We start from the raw sequence: 27,903 nt of genomic DNA, 5'->3' as shown, positions 1-27,903 counted from the left end.
TCACAAAACAGAGGATAGGGAGGAGGGAGATGGGGCAGCAAGCTAACTGTTCAGAGAAGGCGGGTATTAGGAACTTTATTGTTTTTAAAACGTGTGTCTGTGCGAACTACTTAAAATATGAACAAGTATGCAGCATAATCTCACTTTTATTCAGGAAGAAGAGGACGTTTGTGACTGTGACTCCGGGCTCACTTGGCAGAAACACCCCCTGACCCTCCACCCCCTATCGCAAAATGTAATGCCCGTGAAAAGGGTAGGTGAACACAGTGTTATATAGAACATAGTCCTGAGAGCACGATTGAAAATGAAAACTAGATATAGTTTATGGTATAAACTATGCACCGAAAAGTGTGATATAAGATGAAACAGGCGTGAAATATAATATGCAATACATTGTGCACAATGACAGATTCATTGGAGAGCGCGAGATAGCACAGGCACTAGCGCGTGCTATGCGATATGCGCCTTGGAGTGTAATATGCACAGGGCAGTGTTGTGTAACCTAACTAGTCTCTAAAGTTGTAATATAAAATATGTGCTGGGGAGTGTAACGTTGCATATGCACTGTGACAAAGATATGGATCCCAGATTGTAATATGTATGGCATAGCACTGTGCGTTATAACATAGGCATCGAGGAAGGCACGTTAGATGGGGCAATATAACCCGTGCAAAGACAAGTGTGGTATGACATATTCACGGGGTGGTGTTACAGTGCACATGGGCTAGAGAGTGTCATAGCATATGCACTAGCTGGTGGAATACATCACAGAGGTGTGTGGCACTCGGCAGGCAATGGTGGGTGTAACACAGCATTGGGCTCTGTCAGGAGCGCGCTGTGACTCTCAAGTGATGTTCGTCCCCTTTCCAGAGAGTAAAATAAAAAGTATTACACATCCGGCAGTGGATGTGTGTTTTATTAACCGTGAGGGGGGTTTCTTGCATAGTTTTGGTCGAATTTTTGTCGAATCCCCTTTGAATGGCTTGGTGTGCATGTGTATTAAATGTGCTCGTCAATAGCTACCCATGTTTGTATAAATAAACGACAAGGCTGTCTACCGGGATTAGGCACGGTAGGGCATCAGACATGTCAGAGCTTCACTAGTGGTGTAAATACATTCCACGTGGATTCATTGTATGCATAGTCGCCTTTTAATGAATATCACGCAAATCGTCATGGTGATAGGTACGTACGGTTTGTCCAGCATGTCCTAGGTGTGTCTATAAATATATATTTTTTTAAAAATAATAAAAAACAGTGGCCAGCCCTGGGGATTGGGGTCAAAAAAATATAATTAGGAGACAGGCCCTGGGGGATCGGGTCATCAGGGCCAATAAATTAGAATAAGAAGGGGAACCACACAGCCCCCCTTCTTAAAAAATTAAAATAAATAAAAGACTGGCATCGTGCCGGAGGCCACGCCCCCTCCTTGCAGCACTCTGCAAACGCGCCCCCTGGCGAGTTGTAAGTTGGGGAATTAATTCCTCTTCAATACTGAGGGTCCCTGAGGGCCAACTAGCCCAACAGGCATCTCCAGTATGCGCCAGTGAGCTGCGCTGCAGACAGGTGTTCTGAGGCCAAGCCCCTTTTTACACCTCTCTGCAACGCAGCTCTGTGGTGCTTACTGGAGGTACCTAGTGGTCTAGTTTGACCCTAGGGACCATTAGGATTCAAGGGAACTTAATCTCTAAACTAACAACGGCCACAGGGCGCGTTTACACAGTGTTGAAGGGAGGGGACGGGGCCTGAGGTGACGTGTGCAAACACGCACTATGGCACGTTTTAAATTGGGGATATAATTTCCCTTCAATACTGAGGGGCCCTGGGGGCTAACTAGCCCACCAAGTGCTTCCAGTAAGCGCCACTGAGCTGCATTGCAGAGAGGTGGTCCAGGCCGTGCCACTTTTTACACCTCTCTGCAACGCAGCTCTGTGGCACTTACTGGAGGTACCTAGTGGGCTAGTTGGACCCTAGGGGCCCTCAGGATTCAAATGAACATAATCTCCCAACTAAAAACGGACACAGGGCGTGTTTACACAGTGGTGAAGGGAGGGGACGGGGCCTGAGTTAACGTGTGCAAAAACGCCCTGTGGCCTGTTTTAAGAGGTAGTTTTAATCCCCCTGCCCTATTATATACTAGGGGCTTACAGAGGTCATGCTAATCACAGGGGGACCCCAACGCATAATGTTCCCTAGTGTATGTAGGTGTTTTCACTGTATTCTAAGTGTCTTTTAACATAGCACTGGCTCTAGGACTGGTTAGTCAGACTCAGTTACCACCAGTATCCGTCTGAAAAAGTTGAGGGTACAGGATGATTTTGCAACACGGATTCTTTCTGCTCTTCTTTTTGTTCTTTCTGCACGTTATCCTTCTTCCTGCACTTTTCTTCGTCTTTGAGGACTTCTGTTGCTTCTTTCTGCACTTCTTTTTTTTCTTTCTGTGCATTTTTTCTTCTTTCTTCACATGTCCTATCTCTGTAGGCATAGTTAGAAATTAACATTTAAAAAACCTTTGAAATTCACAGAAAAAACCATAGGTTTCAGGCACGTTATAGTTAGGAATTAGCATTTAAAAAACCTCAGAAATTCACTGAAAAAACCATAGGTTTCAGGGGTGTTATAGTTAGCTGGACTTTTCACTTGTACAAAACCATTGAAATTCCCCCGTTATAGTTAGTTCAGCTAACTATAACTCGCGCGCCCGCAATGCACTGCTGATGACGTCACATATTACATCACTCATGACATGGTCAGTGACATCACTCATGACATCACTGATGACATCATCCTTGTGATAGTGGCAGACCTCCTCTCACCCTAATATAACCTTTGATACACACATTCAAAAATAGAGACTAAAATTTTCAAAACAATGGACATACCAATACCAGTTACAACAACCTCTTCAGTAATTCTAAGATCCACATACACATCCACTCATTCACCAACAGTCCTATACAGCCACTCATACATGTACTCACTCATCATATGTACTCATACACCTATACATCCTGTTACACAATGCCACTCATTCATAGAGTTACTCACACACATAGTCACTCATGCTAATAAAGAATCAAACATACATTTACTTGCACATACAGTTATACACACACCACCACACTTACTTCTACGGAAACTTACACATACTTAGTCTTTTAAACAATCACTTATAGAAACACATACTTATTTATACAGGAACTCTTTCAATCTCTCACTCTCACATATACTCACTTATATACACCAATAGTCACATATACTAGTTTAAAACATATGTAGTTACTCATAAAGACACTATTGAGACAGTCATTCACTCACTAAACACACCCATACACACACTCATCCACCCATACAGTCCTGCACACATGCTGTCTTCAACACATACAAACAGTGAGTCACTCTTTCATGCACCTATGCACTACGTAATACCCCCCACCGAACCATGCAGACACTCAGACTGATACTCAAAAAAACAACTAATAACCTATATAGACACCCATGCAGCCACTTATACACAAATTGAGAGACTGATACAGATATTTACATATTTAAACATTACTCACTAAGCCATGTATTCACTATGATACACTTAATCAGTCAGTTACACAATCAATTTTTCAAAAACAAATCATCCATTTAGACACTTATATACCCATTTATTCTTCCATCGACCTTGAGATATACATATATAAAACATATTTAATTTTCAGAAAAACAGACATTCACTGGATGATGTCATCAGTGATGTCATTTGAGATGTCATCAGTGATGTCATGAGTGACGTCACTGACCATGTCATGAGTGATGTAATGTGTGACGTCATCAGCAATGCATTGCGGGCGCGCGAGTTATAGTTAGCTGAACTAACTATAACGGGGGAATTTCAATGGTTTTGTACAAGTGAAAAGTCCAGCTAACTATAACACCCCTGAAACCTATGGTTTTTTCAGTGAATATAGATATATATATATATATAGAGAGAGAGACAGATTCCTATACCAGGCATAAAATGGGGGCAACTATGTATAAAAGGGGCACTTTTCTACAATAAACCTTAGTGAAATGTTTTGCTCCACCTCAGAGGATCGGGGATATTAAGGTAAAGATTCCGTTTGACTCAAACTCTGGTCCTGTGGGTCTTGTGCCTCCTAGGCCTCATGGCCTGAGTGCATCCTGTTGGTTCCTTATGTCAGATGGTGGATAAGAGCCCTTCCCTGGTATTTGAAGAGACTGTAGCTGCAGATCTTCCAGTCTGCCTATCACTGATGGAAGGACCCCACTCCTCCAACCTTCTGATGGACCAGTTGTTTGGCCCCCAAAGGGTCATGCTACTATTGGCACTCCTCATTGGGCTGGAGTGCTCATCTCGGGCCTTTAGTTTGTGTTGGAGCAACGCCTGCACATAATTGTTCTTGAGCTGTGAGCAGTCTGTCTTGCTCTGAAGGCCTTTCTCCGTTCTTTCTCAAAAGACAATGTTCAAAGTTGTTCGAACACCACCACCACCACTGTCCAGTATATCAGCATACGGGGTGGTGTGGGTTCGTTGGCCATATGCTTGAAATCAATTCTCCTGTGGAAGAAGTCACATTGACTGAGAAACTTCTCAGTAGCAGCACACTAGCAGTCTTTTTAAATGTGAATGCACAGTTCTCACTGAAGCACTCCTCCAGGATTTGGTCAAGCACTTAGGGTCAGTCTTCCTGCCTGTGTGGCCTAAATATTAGGCTTGTGTGCCCATTAAGTTGTAGATCATCGTTACCGCTCGACACGGCCCTATACGCACCACGCAAGAGGAGATGCAAAGCAATTGACACTGTGCACGCACTAAAGTGGGCCTGGGACGGGTTGCGTCGCCGATCCTAGTTGGACCTTCTCTATACCAAATCGGTGCCCCTGCGCGGGAACCCCATGTGGCCCCCGCTGCTAAACATGAAAACCGGGGAACGCGCAGCGTCACACGGCCTTAATACTGGGGGGGACCTCTTCCCGGGCGATACCTTCATCACGCCGGGACAGTTGTGCGGTGCGGAGGCCCCGACGATGCTCGACAGACTGCTCTATTATCAGCTTCGCCACACATGTCAAAAGCTGTTTCCCACATTTCCGGCGCCGCCACCGGATTTGTTGGCCCTGGAGAATGTTCTCAAGGTGGACTCGGGGCGTAAACTAGTATCCCGATTGTACGGAAGCATGCAAAGCAATCATCCAATTGTGGTCCCAACGGCGCGCTGTATGTGGAATACGGAACTGGGTACCGAAATCACTGACGACCACTGGGATATTTGCTGTAGACTGCTTGAGACCCTTTCCCCTAATTATCGACTCCGACTGATACATTTTAAATATATACACATGATATACTGCACGCCTAGCCGGCTCCATCGCATGGGCTTGAGGGACACAGACAACTGCTGGCGTTGTAGTGCACACGGAGCTACGTTCTTACATATGGCGTGGGAGTGTCCGACGTTGGCCTCCTTCTGGGCCAGGGTAATGGAGCTGGTGCGTGCAATCACTGGCCTACTGATCCCCTGCACTCCGCAGACTACACTACTAGAGATCTTACACATGGTCAAGCCTAAACACCGTAAACTGCTGGCCATTCTCATTTTGCTTGCCAAAAGACAGGTTGCGATGCACTGGGGAGCTACTACATTGCCGAACGTTAGGGAATGGATTAAAAGCGTTGTATACTGCCAGACGCAACTCGCTCTGTATTGGGAGCTCTTGCCAGTGCGCTCCCGGCCACAGGACATATGGGAACCATTCACACACTGGTTGGCTCAGACTACGATTCAAGCATTGTAAAACAGTGCTATACACTGATGGTAGCCGGACAGGGACGAGAACCAGGTAGATCATGGGGTGCTGAGGTCAACGAATATGATGTAGGAGGTGTACGAGATGGGGGGGGGGGGCGGAAGTGGGGGGACCATGCGAGACTTACCGAGCAATGACGGGTTGGCACCTGGTTATCATATTGATACTGTTGTATTGGTGGGGAGCTCTGTTGTCGATAACATATCCTACTCACACTGCAGAGAATTGTATTTGTTTTGTTGTTGAAAATGCAAATAAAAAGAATTTAAAAAAAATAAAAAATAAAGCACACAACAGTGAAACTTTTAAAAAGGCAAAAAAAAAAAAAGTTGTAGATCATCTGGACACTAAAATGACCATGCATATCAGTGCTGGCTAGATGTAGTACCTCAAGCTTAACCTTTGCTAATCATGCTCTTCCCTCGAGCTCTGGGCTGGCCGGGATTCCTTCAACAGCTTCCTACTCTGATCTGGGGAAGTTGAGATAAACTGTCCTGCAAGGAAGGGAGCTGTCGCTTGTGAAGCGTTTTTGGGCTCTGGGGGCAGACAATCGGAACTGGGCTGTACCCTGTATTGGCACGATTGTTAACCACTGATGTTCCAGGACCAGTGTAGGAAAGTGGCTCTGTATATACTGTTCCCAAATAGGTACAGGGTGTACAGAGTCCATAGTCCCCAGAGGTTTGGCAGAGGCTAAAGTTAGATATAACTTTACTCTCTAAAGTGGTAGCTTGGTCGAGCAGTAAGGCAGTATCAGAGGACAGTGTAAAGCATTTGTTGTACACACTCAGTCAGCAAATGGTCTCACACACTCATGCACTGAACTCTAGGCCAATGGTTTGTTAAAAAAATATATGGTTGTTTTATTTTAGAACCAACAATAGGTATCAAAATATACTTTCTCAGAATGTGATGCTTTAGTTAAATACTTTGCAAAAGGCAATTGACTTGGAATGCAATAGTTACAGTTTGTTGCAATAGGCAACACAATTTCAAACACAATAATACATTGAGCTCAATGGGAATTTTAAGTTATATGCAATTGATTACTTTCAGGATTACTTTTCTAACTCCAGGACTGGATCCTAAATTCAGTCCTGGGACACTTCTTGGAAACAAGTGAGTAAATACGTTTTAGTTACTGTTGTGATTTTTAAGCAATATTTTGCTATTTTAAAAGTTGACACTTTTTAACTTTTTCTAATCAATTTACCAATGTTATCCTATGGGAGGAAATTCACTTAGCAGGTAAGTAGGGTTATGGTTACTTTTTCTAGGTCAGTGTTGGACCCTGGATCCAGCACGAGTGTACTACCTGTAAGCAGGCGAATATTTATAAGTTTGCAAAATTGACAGAAGAAAGTTTACAGAAAAACTGTCAATGGTGTCCTATGGAAGAAAATTCAAGTTACGGGTAAAGTATGTTCTCGTTACTTTTGTAATCCAGTGCTGGGCTCCTAGGCTCAGTACTGGGAAATCTATCTAAAACAGGTAAGTAATTACGTTTTCACAGTTGGTACGATTTTTAAAGAATATTTGTAGTTTGCAAAAATCATCAGAAGAAATTTCACAGAAAAACAGTCAATGGTTTCCTATAGGAGAAAATTGAGTTAGTGGTAAGTACGGTCATAAGTACTTTTCAGGGTCAGTGCTGGGCATCAAGATCCAGCACTGGGATCTCTCCTAATAGCAGGTGAGTATTTCCGTTTTCGTTACTCGGTTGATTTTAGGTGAATATTTTAAAGTTTAGAAACTCCGCACTTAGAAGAAATTTCAAGAGAAACAAGTCAATGTTACCCGATGGAAGAAAAGTGAGTTATCGGCTTTTGGGTAAGTACTCGACTGGCAGAGTTAAGTTTCTGGGAATAGACTCAGGGGTCTCCCAGGGTCAAGTAAGTACAGTTGTTACACTCTCAGCAGCACAGGGGCAGCCGGGTACAGAGTGAGTTAGGCCCAATGTTATTCTATGGGAGGCAGTGGGCCCTTGGTTGGTGGCTGCTGACTAGCAGGCCACGCGGCTGTGGGAGCTGGGCTCCTGGTCACTTGCTCAGGGCAAATGGGGAAGTAGGTAGGAGTAGAAGTTGCACTGCCAGGGCCACTCGGGCGGCTGGGTGCAGGGTGCTTTTGAGCCTTTGGGCGCTCAGTGGATTGCAATGGAAAAGCTCAAGGACGAACAAAGGGGGCAAGCTCAGGGACGAAGAATTCTTCAGGTGTGACCACCACTTCGAGAGGTAAGTTGGGTAGTTGGAGGATAGGTAGGTACCCAGGAGTCGGACACAAGGGGCCGGCCGCAGGGCGCCGGGTGCAGAGGTGCATTTTGGTGTCGGGAAATCTTACCCCCTGTTGATCGCGGTTGGGGGGGGGTCCCTGGTTCTGAGGCTGCAGGTGTCATCAGGAGCGTCATGGTGGGTCCTTGGGTGCTGGATTCGGGGTCACATTCGCCAGGGGGACATCCTCGGGGTCTTTGTCCACTCCACTCCAGCACAGGCCAGGCTTGGCGGGTGCAGAGTGTGCAGGGTTCGCGGTTCCTGGCTGGTGCCAGGGGTTAGATACTTGCTTTGAGCAGAGACACTGCTCGTGGGAGTCCCAGGTGCTCAAATTTAGGGGCGTTACATGTAGGTAAAGGGCAAGGACTACTGCCCTATCCTGCCACTCTCTTGTGGGAGGGGGGCAGTGGCCTTGTCCTGATTGGTCAGGGCTCCCCATCTTCAAGATGGCGAGAGCCCGGGGATGTGTTTCACCTCGCCTCCCCCACCTGAGGGGTGGGGTTGGCAGAGGCTGGCACACCTCCTGTCCTTCCTTGGGGTTTCCGGCCATTCTTCCGGCCAGAGTGGGGGTTTGGAACCGGTAGGGGCCAGTTGCTGAGTACAGCAAGTGGCCCGGAGAAGCTCACAAAGGTGGCATGCCTTTGAAGCTTCCCCTGCCCATCCTGGGGGAGGAGACCTAGCAGCTCGCCCAGGATGTGCATTGTTGCAGGCCCAGGAGAGCAGATGGCTCTCTACCCAGGGGTCCAGCAACATGTCTGTTGTGTGGCAGCCTAGGCAGCCCCTCAGACCAGACGTGGATTGTAGGTTAGGTTCAGGGGGCATCTCTAAGATGCCCTCTGTCGTGCATTGTACATTAAATCCTGCACTGGCATCAATGCGGGTTTAATGTGCTGAAAGGTTTGATACCAAACTTCTCAGTCTTTAGTGGAGCCACCATGGTGCTGTGGAGTTTGTGTTTGACGAGATCCCAGCACCATATACTCTTAAATGGCAGTACTGCTCCTACAGTGCTCCGGAATGGACCTGGGTACTGTAGGGGCACAGGGCTCATGCTCCTGTGCCCACACCACTGGCATAGGGCACTCAGCTAGAGGGGTGGTTGATGTATGCCAGGGCAGTGTATGTTGTGGGCATGGTACACAGGGATGTGTGCCATGTCGACTCTCGGTTTTGTCCTGTACCCAGGCACTCAGCCTGCAAGGGCAGTGCGTTTGTGTTAGGGTACAAGGCCTCTAAGGGTGGCACAATAAGTGCTGCAGCCCTTAGAGTGCCTGCCATTAAAGCCTTCATGGAAGGCCTAAAACGAATAATTCCCCCCAGTGCCACCCTCACCTGTGTGGAACTTAAATATAGTGCTCACAAGGCATATGGGACCGCCTTTCGAACCTTTGCATAAATGCGAACTGCAATTCCTCACCTGGAAAACAGATTTCCTTGTAGCCATCACCTCCCTTAGAAGGGTCAGTGAAATGCAAGCACTTACTATACAAGAACCTTTTCTCCAAATGCACCCGAACAAGGTTGTCCTCCGTACCAACCCAAAATTCCTACCCAAAGTCATCTCACCCTTTCATCTAAACCAATCAGTAGAATTACCGTTGTTTTTCTCACAACCTCAAACTGTTGCAGAAAGGGCTCTACACACACTGGATGTTAAAAGGGCCTTGCTTTACTATATCCAGAGAACACAACCTTTCAGAAAGACAAAGCAACTGTTTGTCTCTTTCTCTCCACCTCATAAAGGCAACCCCATCTCTAAATCAGGGATAGCTGGGTGGATTGTAAAATGCATACAAATTTGCTACCACAAAGCAAAACGCACGCTATCTGTTCCCCCTAAAGCCCACTCTACAAGAAAGATAGGGGCTTCTATGGCTTTTCTAGGGAACATCCCATTAGATGATATCTGCAAGGCAGCTACATGGTCAACACCGCACACTTTCACTAAACATTACTGTGTAGATGTGCAAACCAAGCAACAAGCTAGTGTGGGCCAGGCTGTACTAAAAACACTATTACAAACCACTACAACAGATACCGGTGGTCGCCGCTAAGGTTGGGAACTGCTATATAGTCTATGCAAAAGTGTGTAATCTGCAGCTCATATGCCTTGAACGGAATATGCTATTTACCAGTATGCATCTGTTCTTGGCATGTAGAGCTGCAGATCTACACACGCCCACCCGCCTCCCCGGCTACCTGTATCTGTTTCAGTCTATCTTATTTAGATACAACACACATGGGTTTCTTCACTGTTATTACTACGCTCCATCTTTCTCTGTTGGCGAAAAACAATCCGAGGATGGAGCCGAAGCCCATGCGCAATACGAACCAAGGGAGGAGTCACCGACCTTGTGACTTCCACAGACTTTCCAAGAGGAAAAACAAACTGCAAACATCCGGGCCCAACACCAGATGGCGATCTATGCAAAAGTGTGTGGATCTGCAGCTCTACATGCCAAGAACAGATGCATACTGGTAAGTAGCATATTCCTTCTCTGTCACCATCGTGTGATCCATGTCACGGCACCACTGCTGATGTGTCGGGGACTGCTCCGAACCACAGTGCTGTCCTCTGTTCCATTTGGCTAATGTCATTCCTAGTGTTGCCCGGTCTTGGTCTGTGTGGTTCAAATCAGTGGGCTCCCAGATGTTAAAGTAAACAACGTTTTGGTTCAGGTGGGACCTCTACCCTGGAAACATGTGACATTTTGCGCAGAACAGCCTCCCAGAAGCGAGTAATTATTGGACATTCCCAGATTGTGTGCCAGAAAGTGCTTCAGCACCGCATTTTCGGAGACAGAAAGGAGTTTCTGCCCTGCCTAGCTTATGCAGTAGTGTGCTTGTGTAGTATATACGATGTAGGATTTTCAGTTGTAATAGCTTCAGTGTAGAGGGTATTGCCACTTCCCTCGGGGACTCCAGGCCGGCTTGCCAGTCGTCCTCGGCCAGGTCTCCTAGATCTACCTCCCACCTCTCCTTCAGGGCCGTCGTGGGATCGTGCTGATTATTTGTAATTTTACGATACGTTAGGGAGATGGCTTTTTTTTTTGGAGGTGTTCTGTGAGTAATCTGTCCTCCAGAGGGGTGGCCTCTGGTAATTGTGTTTCTGTCGGGATCACTGCTAGAAGTGCGTGTCTGATCTGCGCATACCTGAACTTTTCTGTCTGCGCCAGTTTGTAGGTGACTTCTAGTTGATTAAATGGTACAACCCCTCCTTTTTTAGGTCTCGCCTGAGCCAGCGCATTCGCTGCTCTGCGAGACATTTAGTAGGTGGGTTTTCAAAGTGCTTCCCCACGCTTTGGCTGGCCTAGCGCTTGCGTTCACGAGAGCGCGTATGCGGCAGCTTTCAGCGCCCAATCAGGCGCCATCTGTCTTTCCTCACGCTTGCTCTCTGAATGCTCCTCCGCCCCGACACGGCCAAACGACTTTTATTTTAACAGCACGGTGCCCGTTTAAGGGACACTGCGCTTCAGTTCGTTGTCTTCTTTCCTCACTGGCATGGCTTTGTGCGTACCTTATCTTGTTATTATTTCATTCGCTTTCGGTCTGAATGCATGTGCATTAGCCATGAGTAATTAGGTGCTAATTCCCTGAGGACAGCACATAGCAGACCATAATCCGTGAAAGTGTATTGATTCATCTTTTTTTCAGGTTGACTGGGTCAAATGAATCTTTATTTGGGCGTGTTCCTGTTCGCACTGACGCTGTGTTTTCGAAGGGGTGTCTGCCCTCCCCCTCGCGCCCTCTCGCTGCGAGAGCACGAGCTTCCCAGCGCCAGCATGTAACCAGAGGTAGCTGCAGGGCTGGGTCCGCCTTCATCCCAGCCCTCCTCCCTCCTTGAACACCCCCTTGTTCTCAGCCCCCCACCCCCGCCTGCTCTACATTCCTCTCTTTCTGTGCTGCAGACAGAAGATCCCGCTCCTAATCTGCGGAAAGGTCCCTGGTGAATCTATCTCTCGTCTCCTGTCTTTCTTCCCCTTCTTTCCTGCAGCCCACCACTAGTGCTTACTTTCTTCTGTCTTTCTTTCTCTCCGCTCCCATTTTCAGTTTTCTGCCTGGGGGCACAACTCTTCCAGTTACCCACAAGACGCTCTGTTCTCCTTACATAGTCCCTTAAAGGCAGCGTTACTCTCCCCTCCTTTATACCATTTCTTTCCCTGTGCAGTTGCGCCTTTCTTTTAACCCTCCTCCCCTTTCTGTTCTCTTGTTATCCTCTCGTGCCATTTCTTGCGCTCCATCTTTTTCATTCTGCCTTCAATTCTTCTATGGTTGCAAAAGTGCCCCTTCTCCTGCCGCACTCAGTTGTTTGTATAATGGGGTCCGCTGAACCCGCAACTTACTCCTTAAGTCTGGCGCTCACTCCTACTCTGTGTGCCCCCTAAGTACCACTAACCCCAGAGAGTCTGCATCCTTCCGGGTGACCCTGCTGGCTTATCACAAAGGGGATAAGAGCCCGCCTCAATATAGGAGCTCCCATGCAGTTCCTTCCGCCACGCAGGACGCACCTCATTTCAAGAATAAATAAACAAATAAACAAAAAAAATAAACACCTTGTGGAAAATGTACTGTTATTTTCCTCAACGCAGCAACCAAAGTTTGTTCCGTTGCGTGAAAGGGCGAGAGGGGACAGCACCCTGTGCACATAGATGGGGTACTTCGCTCTATTACCGTTTTCTGCTGCACTTTCAGGCTGCATAGCGCCGCACACACACTGTTGCACCATTCCATAGTGCAGCGCTAAATGTTACTTAGTGTTACTTTTGGTGACTTTTCTCTTGCGCAGTAACATTTGCCCCCTGCTTCCTAAGCATGCAGCAGGCTTCCAAACAGGAGAGAGCATTCCCCCCCGTCGTCGCCGTAGAGCATTACTTTCATTTGGCAGAGGGTCTCTCCTCGTGACCCAGCAAAGGTGCCGTGGGCCCCAGTGCAACCACGGAAATTAAGTACCTCTCTGCAGTCTACTTAGTAAACAAGCATTTGCAATGCAATAGGTCTCGCAGTTGTGAGAGTTTGAGCTATTGCCATTGTAAATGGCAATGCCTTTTAATTACGTGTTGGTTTTTAAAACATAAATAAAACGCATTGTCATTTACAATGCCAATAGCTTAAACTCTCGCAAATGCGAGACCTATTGCATTACAAATGCTTGAGAAAGGCAGTTGTGTGCAAACTGAAAACGTCATCAATCTTTGAATATCCTTTTTAACCACCAGAGGGCGCGTGTCCAAAACAAAATTATAATGTAGATTACATTACCAAGCAATCCGGCGAACTCGTTCCAAGATAACATTTAGAGTAAATATGGTCACCACACCCTACAAAACACATGAGGATTAAACTACAAGTCAAGAAATATGAAATTATTTTCAACTGTGGAAAACGGTAATCCACAAAAGAAAAGTGAAAGAGCACTGATGCTGCGTGCTAAGGGACCAGATCTCTGCTGGACAGACATTTCCTCGTGGATTTCAAATAAAGAAAGAGCCATCCAAAGCCGGAGTCGAGCTTACTCCGCCCATAATGTTACTTTTCGCTCCATTGCAATAACACAAGCCTCACATGAAAGACCCACCTCGATAATGACAGCAGTTTTTGAATGAAACAAACTCGCATTTTTTTGTGAACACAGTATATTTCAAATTAACGTATATTTAAACAAGCCGAGACACCCCTGTCTATTAATTCACACTGCCCTTCAAGTTACCCATATTATCTTCAGATTAAAGTAGAAGGGCTATCTATCCGATGTAAACAAACCTGCAGCAGTAAAACGTGCCTGCTCTGCAGGGGCTGTAGTAGGAATCTCAGCCCTTAGCAACACAACAGGCCAACGCAGTCACGCAGGGAGAACGGGGGAAGTGTTTGAAGCCGCCCAACCGCTGACAATGAACGCACGGGCCCCATTGTTAAAGTGTGGTAATTTGGAGTTCATGGGGAGAAAAAATAAGAATTTTTAAAAGTTGATTTTGGCGAGCCCAAGCACAAATGAAAGGTGTGCTCACCATGTTAAATCTGCAGCGTGTGCGGTGCTTGAACAAAAGAAACAAAAAAACATTTGTCTGTAGCCAATAGGTCTCGCCTTTGGGACCTTATAAGTGTTTAGCCATGCAACACTTGATGTTGTTGCACCAAGGATATTGTGCTGGATAACTAAACACTTATAAGGTCCCAAAAGCGAGACCTATTGGCTATGCCAATGCTTGTTTCCATAGGTCCCCCACCCTGGAGATACCTATTAGGTCCCATTTTTCAAATCCCTTTGTGTTTCTTAGTTTTCCAAATTTTTGGCTGTCCCACAATGGCGTCGGTTGCGTAAGCGTTTCCTCCCAGCCCAGTGCCCGCTGAGCCGTATGCCATATTTGTAATGTATGGGCTGTGGGGGCCTGTGTAGTGTTGTTTCCTAAATTTATTATACAGCACCCCCATTATCTCCTCGGTGTCAAGGAGGTGGCGGTCCATACGGAATGCCGGATCATCCTGCTGTGCATGGAGCCACTGGTTTATAACCGTGAGATGCGATGCCCAATAATACGTTTGTATGTGTGGGAGGGCAATTCCTCCATCATACCAACCCCTAACCAGTTTTTTCATAGCGATACGGGCTGACTCACCGTCCCACAGGAGTTGAGTTACTTCAGTATTTATTAATGTGAAAAAGGAGGTAGGGACCTGAAAGGGGGTATTTTGTAGGAGATATAAAAATCTGGGTAATGCGATCATTTTGAAGAGGGACGCTCTCCCCAACAGAGTAAGCGGCAGAGAACGCCAGTGTTTCACATCGCGACGGAAGCGGGCCAGTGGCTTCATAAGGTTTTCTTCTGTGAAGTGCATGACTTGGGGCGTGATATATATGCCGAGGTACTTGAAGCCCTGTTCTGCAATCTGTATTGCACAGTTTCGCTGCAGTTTGGGCGGGGGGCCATGAAGAATGTAAAGCAGTGATTTTGACCAATTAATAGTGTATCCTGAAGCTTTGCCATAAGCTGCACAGATGTCTAAGAGACAATTAATTGATCTAGAAGGGGATGCCATATATAGCAGCACATCGTCCGCATACAATGATATACGGCCCTCCCATCCCATGGTCCATTTAAGCCCCCTGATGACTGGGTCCTGGTGGATCCAAGCCGCCAGTGGTTCCAGCACGATCGCGAACAAGAGTGGGGAGAGTGGGCAACCCTGTCTTGTTCACTTCCCGAGAGGGAAGTCCTTCGAAGTTCGACCGTTCGCTACAACATGTGCCATGGGCTTATTATATAGTGGGTGTATCCAATCACAGAATTTGGGCCCGAATCCCAAATGCCGGAGCACCGCAAAGAGAAATGGCCATTCGACCATATCAAACGCCATGCGTGCGTCTAGCAAGAGTATAACTGCATCCTCCGCAATAGTGGACTTTCGAGCTATTACACTTTGGAGCCTCCGGAGATTCAGGGCCGTGTTGCGTTGAGGCATGAAACCCGATTGATCCGGATGGATCAGCGCCGCTAGATATGGCTGGAGTTGCATTGCCAGTGCCTTGGCTAATATTTTTGCTTCAGCATTTATGAGGGAGATTGGTCTGTAGGACGCGCAATCGTGCAGTGGCTTTCCTGTCTTATGAATCGCGACTATGGTCGCTAGACGCCGCTCCCAAGGGAGTTCTCCCACTTCCAGACTGGCCTTATACATATTTAGGAGGTGCGGCGTGAGTTGGGTCGCCATTCTTTTGTAGAGCTCCACCGGGATGCCATTGGGCCCCAGTGCTTTCCCTGTTTGGAGTGCCCCAACTGCTAAGGTGAGTTCGTCTGCGGTTAGCTCGGCGTCCAGCGCCAGAGCTGCGTCGTGCGGTAGCGTGGGCATGCGAATATCTTTGAGGAAGGCAAGGTTATTGTCAATTGTATTTGTGGCTGTAGGCGTGTATACCCCCATATAATATGAGGCAAGTTCGTCCACTATCCGTTGTGGATCTGCTGTTACCTCCCCGTTTTCCAAACGGAGTTGGGCTATCCATCTGCTAGCTCGGTCCTTTTTGTCCAGCCAGGCGAGGAGTTTGCTCGCCCTATCCCTCACCTCATAAGTCGTATGTATATGTGAGCACCTTTACCATGAAAGCAGTTCTGTTTTGTGCTTGGGGTACAGATCGCATGTTTTTTTTACTACATCCTTAAACTGTTCCAGTTTTGGGTTCCAAGCTAGACAGCTCAAGTGAGCTGAAGCCTCTGTTGCGGTCTCCAGTGCACAAATATAAAAAGTCAAACTAAAAACCTGGGCCTAAGAACCCACAGCCCAGATGGCAATCTCAATTAATTCCCCAACCAAATAGGCAAAGTTGCAGGTGATGTGTTCTGCACAGTTTATGCCCAAATTGAAACTCCCCTCTCTGGATCATACATTAGTCTTCTACAACCTGCTCACAGTTTCTAAGGGATATATTACCATTCAAATGACCGCTTTGCACCTCCCATATCTACCACACAGCCTCTGCACATGTTCCATTCATCATGAAAGCCAGGTGCCATAATTATTTGACTAAACTGATCATTAGTTGAGGAGAACCAGTAGGGATTCTCCTCGCAGGAATGTAGGTAAAAAGTCATGCACTCCTTGGCTGCAATTCTCTGCCAGCACTGAAAATTACAGCAAAGCTTTGAATACTTGGTTGGGAGATGGGACTTAAGAAGCTATTGTGAACGCTCTCAGAGGTATGAATTCCTTCACCTGTATGGCACTACCTAGGCATAGAAGTCCTATAGAGTTCAGGGTATCGACTTATAAGGGACAATGATTAACTCTGATCTCTCACCTTCTGGAGATGCTTGGGATAAGGATGAGGGGGCAATAGTCACTCAGAAATAAAAAGGAGTATACTTCTGATGTCTTCTAGTCATTCAAGCTGCCTGCTGATCAGTGAAGCCAAAAGATGTGGCACCTCAAATAGATTTGTAAGGTTGTCAAAGCCACTTTTTGGAGGGGGGTGGGGGGATAAATATAAAAAGGTAATTAGATTAAATTAATAGGGCAGGACATTTTACCGTGCCATGCAGGGATATTTTTTCCCAAACTCCAAGCAGTGCTTCCAAGGGCTCTGGAGGACAGGAGTGCTTGTCGTGAGTAGCATTAACTGATTTCTCTTCCTCCCCTGCTACACTGCAGCTGTTCTTTAAGGTCTAATGCAGAGGCTTACCATTTGGTGCAACCCCTTCTAAGGCCAAATCTTTCTTACCCATCGAACTGTGCTTCAGTAGTGCTAGTCGCACCTTTACCCATATCTCATGTATTGACATTGTAAACTGTATGTTCGAGGCATATGAGCTGCAGATTGTATTCTATGCATAGATCGCCATCTGGTGTTGGGCTTGGATGCTTGCACTTTGTTGTTCGTCTTGGAAGAGTCTTTTGTAGAAGACAAAAGAGGTACGGTGTTCCTGGGTGGCAAGTTGGCCACCTGGTGAGTACTCAGAGTGGTGGGGAGGTGGGAAATACCTCCTTTCGGAACTTCGACCCTCACCCACCCAGCAAGCTAGGTGTCATGCTTCATCATATGGGTCTGCTCCTCGTCGAGCCGGCGCTGCAATGCTCGACGGGCACCCATAAAGTGGCTCTTTATCGGAGATCTTTTGTTCCTTGCCGTATAGGTGCCATGGGTGTGAGGGGCCTGGTAAGATGTAGATGTGGTGTGTGGGTTAAAACAGGTAAGGGAATCCTCTATAATTATTTTTATTCTGGAGAGGTCACAACCTGATTAAAAAGTAAAAAGAAGTAGGGCGACTATTTTGTTTTAATCTGACAAAAATTACAGTCTACCCCTTAGTGGTCAACATGTTTCTCGCCTATAAAATGTCTCTAATAGATCAGTTGGCGATTCCTCAGGACCTAGTGACTAAATGAAAACTATCTACAGTGTGTGGTGTGGTTCTACATACCATTTCTTCTCTCGGTAGGATGATCCCCTAGAGAAAAGCAGCCAACCTCTACATCTTACCAGGCCCCTCACACCCATGGCACCTATACGGCAAGGAACAAAAGATCTCCGATAAAGAGCCCCTTTATGGGTGCCCGTCGAGCATTGCAGCGCCGGCTCCACGAGGAGCAGACACATATGATAAAGCATGACACCCAGCTTGCTGGGTGTGTGAGGGTCCAAGTTCCGAAAGGAGGTATTTCCCACCTCCCCACCACTCTGAGTACTCACCAGGTGGCCAACTTGCCACCCAGGAACACCGTACCTCTTTTGTCTTCTAGTTCTACCCAGGGCAAGTACGGTGGACCTTTATCAAGCCCTCATTGTCCCCTTGTTGTTAACTAAGAGTCTTTTGTAGTCACAAGATAGGTGACTCCTCCCTTGGACGATAGTGCGCATGGGCATCGACTCCATCCTCAGTGTTTTTTCCCCGCCATCGGGTTCGGATGTAAATTTCTGCGCTCCGGTTCGGCACCATATTCTCCAAACCTTTTCGATGCGCATACTATCTACAACTCGACAGTATTGTTTTCGATCGTGTGATCTTCGACGCGCATCCCAACTACTCGATTCCAGTTGTCGACGCGGGCCGCTGGGCCTATCAACGCTGTTCGGGCCTACAGCTCATGGAAAAGACTCCATTTAAAAAATGCCCCCAGTGTGGAGCTAAATTCCCACACAGTGACCACCACAAGGTCTCTAACCTATGAGCACGACGAGAACAATTGCCAGGCCTGCGCCTCTTTTAGATCCAAAAAGACCATCCGTGATCGCCGGGCCCGACGACCCATCATGGCGCAGCGAGCAGCTCCGGCACTGGTGGACATCTCCGATGAAGGCCCGATGTCCCGGAGGAGGATTGTGAGGACCTGCAAATCGTGTCCGAAGCAGACGACTCAGACTCAGACGACCACATCACTCCTGGTCAACGAGTGAGTACAATTGCCCCTACTCCAACTCCACCCGAAAAAGAGACGTCCCTGGTCAAGACTTCGCCTGCTGGCCCCAGTCACGACCGAAAACAAGCTTCAAAAGCCCCGCCCCCGGTCCCGGCTCCGAAGATAAGGGACAAGCCTTCCGGTAGCTCGGGACCAAGCAAACCGCATCTCCGTGTCCAGCAGGCGCCTTCGGCACCGAAGACGGGAGCGCAACCTACTCCCAAAAAGAAGTCTGCACCGACCTCCTCGACGCCGAAAGAAAAGACATCTGATCCGAAACCAAAGTATTCGGAGCCGAAAAAGATTTCCATCTCCACAGCCAAAGCAAAGGACCCAAACCACCTCCCAAAGCCTCGGAGCAGAAATCCAAACCCCGCTCGGACCCGAAGAAGTCGGCGTCGAAAGCGGTTACCGAAGAGGAAGAACTTTTTCGACCGGATCCTGTTGATCCGAAACAAAAAACTCTCCACATAGACCCCAAAACAGGACATGTGGTTGCTGTTCCACACAAGAAGAGGAAGCTGGACACACCAGACACTCCTGCAGTGCCTGTGAAGAAAAAAGACTGTGCCACTTCACCTATACGACCCTCTTCTCCTGTTCTTCCTTCTAAGCCTGTTCTTACTCCTGAGCCTGTTCTTCCTCCTAAGCGTGTCTCTCCTCCACATTCTCCAAACTTCCACCACACTCACTACCACCACAGAATGATGATGATGATGATTTAGGGGATGGGGGAGGCAACAATGAACCTTTCACTGACCCTGATGACGACACAGACGTACCACAGGACGATTGGGACGATAATGATGACCCAATAAATCCCCAAGACCTCCCTGATCCCCAGGCATATCCAACAAAGCCATCTCCCCCAGATGACAATATTGGCTTTGGTCAGCTTGTAAATAGAGCTGCTCTCTACCATGGCGTTCAGATGCATTCTGACCCTGCAGACGAGGACTTTCCTCTAGACACCTTCGAACAGTCACAGAAGACTGTCCAAACCCTGCCAATGCTAAAGGGGGTCATTAAACATGCCCCCGACATATTCATGGACCCTGTGAGCGCTAGAATTCTCAATCCCAGGATTGACAAAAAATATAAACCCGCTCCTGATGATCCCACCTACATCAAGGGGGAACTACCTTTAGACTGACTAGTGGTAACTAATGCTAGGAAACGTGCCAACTCTCAGACCTCCGGTGATGCGCCACCTCCGGATAAAGAATCTAAGTTGTTAGATGCGTCTGGCAAGAGAGTTGCTGCCCAAGCAGCTAATAACTGGCGAATAGCCAACACACAAGCATTACTTGCTAGGTACTATAGGGCTCACTATGACAAACTAGAAACCCTATTACTACATTTACCTGATCAATATAAAACCAAGGCAAATTATTTAATTCACGAGGGCAAATTAATAACGAACACATCAATCAAGTGTGCCCTTGATGTAGCTGACACAGCCTCTAGGTCCATTAACACTAGTGTGTTACTCAGAGGACATGCCTGGTTACGCATTTCAGGCTTCAAACAGGAGGTACAAACAACTATCCTCAATCAGCCATTCAATCAGGAACAACTTTTTGGACCGGCTGTAGACGCCACACTAGAGAAAATGAAAAAGGACACCGAGGCTGCTAAAAACTAGTTCCCTTACAGCATCAAGGAACAGGGGTTTACTCGCTGTATTTCCTAATCCCCAAAAAGGTCGGCACCCTAAGGCCAATACTCGTCCTCAGTCTCCACATACAGTCAGATCATTTTCATATGATCACTCTTCAACAGGTCCTCCACTACTTCAACAAGGCGACTTCCTTGCCACACTAGATCTCAAGGACGCCTACTTCCACATTCACCCTGCTCACAGGAAGTATCTAAGGTTCATAGTGGATGGACAACGCTATCAGTTCAAAGCCCTTCCATTTGGGGTGATCATCGCACCCAGGGTGTTCACAAAGTGCCTTGCAGTAGTAGCAGCACACTTAAGAAGACAACAAATCCATGCCTTTCCATATCTCGACGACTGGCTGATAAAAGCCAAGTCATTCAACCAGTGTGTTCATCACACTCATCAAACCATCCAGCTGCTACACAACTTGGGATTCACAGTAAACTACACCAAGTCACATCTTCAGCCCTCCCACATACATCAGTATCTAGGGGCCACATTAGACACCTCCAAAGTTCTGGCATATCGAATCCAGCCAGGATAACCAGTATACAAACACTAATCACCAAATTTCAGCCACAGCATTCCCTCCCAGCAAGGGTATTCATGCAACTCATAAGAATGATGGCCTCTTACATTTTCATCGTACCTCATGCAAGACTTCAGATGCGCCCCTTACAGGAATGTCTAGCACATCAGTGGAACCAGGCTCAAGGTCAGATTACAGATCTGGTGTTGGTGGACAGCCGCACACATCGCTCTCTGCAGTGGTGGAACACACGAAACCTTTCCAAAGGGCGGCCGTTCCTAGAGCCCGTTCCACAGATAGTGCTAACAGCAGACGCATCACTCACCGGCTGGGGAGCCCATCTCCTAAACCATAAAATTCAAGGCAAATTGAGCACTCAACAGAAAGTGTTCCACATCATTCACCTAGAATTACTGGCAATATTTCTAGCATTAAAATCATTCCACATACATCTACATCACAAGACTGTCCTAGTCCGAACGGACAACATGACAGCCATGTATTACATACAAGAACAAGGAGGCACACATTCTTTGCAGCTGTCTCAGCTGGCACAAAACATTTGGAGAACATTTGGAGATGGGCCATTCCACAAAACATATACCTTCTGGCAGAACATCTTCCAGGAGTTCACTATCAGATTGCGGATCTGCTAAGTCGACTGACACAGTAGATACACGAATGGGAACTTCAACCATTTTTCCAAATGTGGGGTCAACCAGACATAGATCTGTTTGCCACACATGCAAATGCAAAATGCCCAACCTTCGCCACCAGGTTTCCACACCCGTTGTCCAAAGGCAATGCGATATGGGTTAACTGGTCAGGCAGATTTGCGTACGCTTTTCCGCCACTCCCACTGCTCAGACAACAGTCTCTCAAGATGATCCTGGTAGCTCCCAAATGGGCACGGCAACTGTGGTTCACAACACTACTGGAACTCTCAGTAGTTCCACACCAAAAACTACACCTCTCCCCAACGTTGCTAACGCACAACCATGGAGAGATAAGGCACCCCGATCCAGGTCAACTGAATCTAGCGATCTGGCTCCTGAAGTACTACAGTTCGGTTATCTTAACCTTCCGCCGGACTGTATGAACATCATTAAAGAAGCCAGACACCCTGCTACTAGAGCTTGCTATGCAGCAAAATGGAAAAGATTTGTCATCTACTGCAATAACAATAAAATTGATCTGCTGATGCTTCAATCCAGGACATCATTTGCTATTTGCTACACTTACAAAGGTGTAATGTAGCATATTCATCCATACGATAACAACTAGCTGCACTTGCCGCTTATTTACAAAACAGACAATACTTGTCACTATTTCGAGTACCTGCAATTAAAGCCTTTATGGAGGACCTTAAAAAGATAATCCCCCCCCCCCCCAGACTGCCACCCTCTCCGGTGTGGAATTTAAACATTGTTCTTACCAGGCTCATGGGTCCCCCATTTGAACTTCTACATAAATGTGAACTGCAGTTCCTTACATAGAAAGTAGCTTTCCTTGTCGCAATTACCTCTCTCAGAAGGGTAAGTGAGATCCAGGCTTTAACCATACAAGAACCATTCGTACAAATACATCCTAACAAAGTGGTTCTTAGAACAAATCCAGAATTCCTTCCCAAAGTAATCTCTGCTTTTCATCTTAACCAATCAGTTGAGTTACCGGTGTTTTTCCAAAACCCAGACTGTAGCAGAGAGAGCTCTTCACACACTGGACGTCAAAAGAGCCCTACTTTATTACATTGACAGGACTAAGACCTTTACAAAGACAAAACAACTATTTGTATCCTTCTCACCACCTCATAAAGATAACCCGATCTCCAAAGCTGGGATCGCGAGGTGGATAGTAAAATGCATTCAAATATGCTACCAAAAGGATAAACCCACATTAACAATTCCCCCTAGAGCGCACTCAACACGCAAACTAGGGGCTTCCATGGCATTCTTGGGGAACTTTCCCTTAGATGACATCTGTAAAGCAGCAACATGGTCTACACCACACACCTGCACCAAACACTATTGTGTTGACGTGCAGGCTAAGCAACAAGCTTCTGTAGGTACAGCTGTTCTTAAAACACTTTTTCAATCTACTGCAACAGATACAGGTGACCACCGCTAGGGGAGACACTGTTGTACAGTCTATGCATAGTGTACAATCTGCAGCTCGTATGCCTCGAACTGAAAATGCTACTTACCAGTATGCATCTGTTCTTGGCATGTAGAGCTGCTGCGTTGTACACGCCCATCCGCCTCCCCGGAACCTGTATCTGTTCCAGTATTATCTTAATTAGATACATTCACATGGACATCTCTTATTTCTTACTGACATTATAATTTCCCATCATGGCGAAAAACAATCTGAGGATGGAGTCGATGCACATGCGCACTATCGTTCAAGGGAGGAGTCCCCTATCTCGTGACTACAAAAGACTCTTCCAAGACAACAGCAAAGTGCAAGCATCCGAGCCTAACACCAGATGGTGATCTATGCATAGTGTACAACTCTGCAGCTCTACATGCCAAGAACAGATGCATACTGGTAAGTAGCATTTTCCTTTGCATTCCTGTGCAGCAGTTTTCTCTGAACAAATTGTAACCCATGTCTTCTCTTCCCTCATTATAGTGCTCTTGCAGGAAGGACATGGTAAAAATATCAATGGATGTCTTTGTAAGGAAGTTCCAGCCAGATCGGTATAAGCTCTGGAAAGCTGGCAAAGATACTACAGCCATTGACCACTCTCTGCCAACGCCTGAAGCTGCTGAGTTCCACAAGGCTGAATGCGATGAGGAGTGCGAAGATGAAGATGAGGAGAAATGCAAAGAAGAAACTCAACCTATGGATACTGTGGAGAAAAAGAGGTAATATTTGCTTTCTTTGTGCCACATGGTATGACCACAAAAAAATAAATCACCGCATCCGGTTGTACAAAACTGTTACAAATAAGGGACATTTTTTTGTGTCCAAGGACCTTTGTACATACGTGGCTGCCTCTATTCTCTGTCAGACTAATGCATGTGGTTGTTGTGGTGTGCAGAGGGAACCTCTAAGAAACATACCTGCAATGAAACACTGCCCGATTAACCAAGTCTCGGACAGCATGGAACAGAGCAGTGAAGTTGAGGAGCTTTTATCAGTTTAAAAAAAAATAACAATGTTATTAGGATTCTTGAGGTGACAGAAATGGCAAGCGCAAATGGTTGATATTTCTCATACACCTTGCATTACCGTACATCAGGACTTCAGTATAGTTGTTGGTTGATTTGTGTTTCTGACTTGTGAGGTCTTACTTAAATTTTAGGTAAGGTTCTCAACCATGAACTGGCCAGAAAGGTGACTACGGTGTAGATACTAATCATAAACATTGAAACCAAGGAGAGGGGCTCTTATATTCCAAAGGGATGGAGCACCCAGTAACTTTAAAGTTCAAAAATCAATATACCCTTTGGAGAAACCCTGTGTATTGTTAATATCCACAATTTATGCAACCACATTCATACTACACACAGATATTACTCCACTCAGGATGTTTAAAGCACTTATGTACAAATGTAATACATTTTTGAAAAAATCACAAATAAAAATACATAAAATACACAATATTGAATTCAGAGCAATTGATCAAAAGACACTTTAAAAACACAATAAATCCTAATGAGAATTCATTCATATTAATAAAGCAGAATTTGTCAAGACATCTGTATTTGTCATACAGTTGTTAATTTGTTAAAATAGACAGCACCATGCACGGACATCAGTTCCCTGTCTAATTCTGACTGCTGACATTGGGCCAAATTTAACACACAAACTCAGGGCGTTGACGTGTTTCGGTGGAACAATCACATTTAGGCCACCTTCTTCAGGACTATAGCACCGGTGCAACAGCACTCGGATTGAAACCGCTCCCAATAGATACGGATGATACTTCTAGAAAGACTTTAATTTATATCCAACATATCAAAGGGCCTGTGAGAAAGTGGCTCTGTATATACTGTTCCCTAATAGGTACAGGGTGTACAGAGTCCCCAGTCCCCCAGAGGCTGATAGAGGTCAAAGTTAGGTATGACCTTACTCTCAAAAGTGGTAGCTTGGTCGAGCAGTAAGGCAGTACCAGAGGACAGTGTAAAGCATTTATTGTACACACTCAGTCAGCAAATGGTCTCACACACTCAATAACTGAACTCTAGGCCAATGGTTTCCTATGGGAGAAAAATGAGTTAGAGGTAAGTATAGTTGTGAGTACTTTTCAGGGTCAGGGCTGGGCACCAAGATCCAGCACTGGGAGCTCACCCAGGAACAGGTGAGTAAATTCGTTTTTGGCACTTGGCTGATTTTTGGTGAATTTTTACAGTTTTGAAAAGTTCACACTTAGAAGATTTTTGAAGAAAAAGCCAGTCAATGTTACCCTATGAGGAAAATGAAGTTAGCGGTTTAAGGGTAAGTACTCGACTGGCAGAGTTGAAATTCCGGGCATAGACTCAGGGGTCCCCCAGTGTCAGGTAGGTACAGTTAGTTCACCCTCAGCGGTTTCAGGACGGCCGGGTGCAGAGTGAGTTAGGCCCAATGTTATCCTATGAGGGATAGGGGGGCCTTGGTTGGTGGCTGCTGTCTGGCAAGCCAGGCGTCTGTGGGAGCTGGGCTCCTGGTCACTTACTCAGGGCAAGTGGGGAAGTAAGTTAGTGTAGAGAGTGCACTGCCAGGGCCACTCGGGCGGCTGGGTGCAGGGTGCTTTTGAGCCTTCGGGCGCTCAATGGAAATGAATGGGAATGTTCCGGTTTGGAAAAAGGCTGCAGGCTCGGGGACGAGGATGTTTCCGGTGCCACCACCACTTCGAGGGGTAAGTTGGGTAGTTGTAGGTTAGGTGGGTACCCCGGGATTGGGCACAGGGGGCCGCAGGGCGCAGGGCGCCGGGTGCAGGGGTGCCTTTTGACGTCGGGAATCTTACCCTCTGGTTGATCGCGGCTGGGGTGGCACTCGGTTCTGAGGCTGCAGGCTTCGTCCAGGTTGTCGAGGGGGGTCCTTGGGTGCCGGACTCGGGGTCACAGTCGCCGTGGGGTCGTCCTCAGGGTCTTTGTCCACTCCGGCACTGGCCAGGCTTGGCTGGTGCAGAGTGTGTTGGGTCCGCGGTTCCGGGCTGCAGCCAGGAGTTAGGAATAGGTTTCTCGAGTAGAGCCTCTACTCATGGGAGTCCCAGGGAATCAGAGTTCAAAGGTAGCCAGGTCCTCCGGGGTTTTTGAGGTTGCTGGCCACAAGAGATGCCGCGCTGGAGCAAGAGCAGGTTCGAGGGTCGACAGGCCGGTAGGGCTGGGGCCAAAGCAGTTGGTGTCTTCCTCTTTTTAGCAGCTGCAGGGCAGGTCTTTTTTCTTCTTGCTCTTCTTGTAGGTTTCTATCTGGAATCTGGGGAAGGAAGGTTCAGGGGGCCCCTAAATACTAGATTTAGGGGCGTTACAGGTAGGTGAAGGCCAGGGACCAATGGGTCCTTGTCCTGGGGTGGGTACACCCCCTATCCTGCCTCTCTCCTGTGGGAGGGGGGCAGTAGCCTTATCCTGATAGGGTAGGGCCTCCCATCTTCAAGATGGCGAGAGCCCGGAGATGTGCTTCACCTCGCCTCCCCCACCTGAGGGGTGGGGTGGGCAGGCTGGCACATCCCCTGTCTTGTATGGGGTTTCCGGCCAAGCTTCCCGCCAGAGTGGGGGGTTGCAGTGGCCTGGGGAAACTCCAACTGGCGGCATGCCTTTGAAGCTTCCCTTTGCTCATCCTGGGGGAGGAGATTTCTCACCTCACCCAGGATGTGCATTGTTGCAGGCCCGGGAGAGCAGGGGCTCTCCAACCCAGGGGTCCAGCAACGTGTCTGCTGTGTGGCAGCCTGGGCAGCCTCAGAGCAGACGTGGATTGTAGGTTAGCTGTAAGGGGGCATCTCTAAGATGCCCTCTGGGGTGCTTAGTACATTAAATCCCACACTGGCATCAGTGTGGGTTTAATGTGCTGAGAAGTTTGATACCAAACTTCCCAGTCTTCAGTGTTGCCATTATGGTGCTGTGGAGCTCGTGTTTGACGAGCTCTCAGCACCATGTACTTGTAAATGGCAGCACTGTACTTACAGTGCCCATGAATGGACCTGGGTACTGTAGGGGCACAGGGCTCCTGCTCCTGTGCCCACACCATAGGCATAAGGCACCCAGCCAGAGGGGTGGCTGACATATGCCTTGGCAGTGTAGGAGATGGGCATGGCACACAGAGATGTCGACATTTGTCCTGCACCCAGACACTCAGCCTGCAAAGGCAGTGTGTGTGTGTAAGGGTACAGGGCCTCTAAGGGTGGCACAATGAGTGCTGCAGCCCTTAGAGGCCTTCCCTGGTCACAAGGCCCTGGGTACCTAGGGTACCATTTACTAGGGGCTGACATGTGGCCAGGGTTTGACAATTGGGAGTTTGTATTTTAGGGAAGGAACACAGGTCCTGGGCACCTGATTGGCAGGAGCCCAGGGCACAACAAGGAAAAGTGCATCAGCTATTAGGCAAAAAAGGGGGGGTTACTGCAACAGAAACCCACTTTCTCACACAAGCCCCCCCCCCAGCCCAAAGGCCAGGAGACTTCTGCCAAAGCAGGGAGAGTCTACCTAGTCTTTCAGGCGAGGAAGAGTTGGGGAAGTGGTTTGAAAGTTGCAGGGCCTACTCTGCCTTACATCCTTCTGCCTAGGTCAGTCCCTTTGGGGAGCTGGCCTGTCTTA

General features: G+C 47.3%; 1 protein-coding gene across 3 annotated transcripts in view; it reads left to right on the top strand.

Moving 5' to 3' along the window:
• The window catches only part of KDM4A (lysine demethylase 4A), a 612,801-nt gene that overhangs the window by 250,539 nt on the left and 334,359 nt on the right, over nucleotides 1-27,903 (top strand). For all 3 annotated transcript variants that reach the window (XM_085602947.1, XM_085602948.1, XM_085602949.1), the window contains one exon: nucleotides 23,798-24,033. In XM_085602947.1, coding sequence (XP_085459073.1) covers nucleotides 23,798-24,033 — 236 coding nt within the window. The remainder of the gene's footprint in view (nucleotides 1-23,797; nucleotides 24,034-27,903) is intronic.

Source organism: Triturus cristatus, chromosome 4_2 (assembly GCF_964204655.1).
Source record: "Triturus cristatus chromosome 4_2, aTriCri1.1, whole genome shotgun sequence".
Classification (NCBI taxonomy): domain Eukaryota; kingdom Metazoa; phylum Chordata; class Amphibia; order Caudata; family Salamandridae; genus Triturus; species Triturus cristatus.
This window is presented reverse-complemented; position numbering and strand designations above follow the sequence as displayed.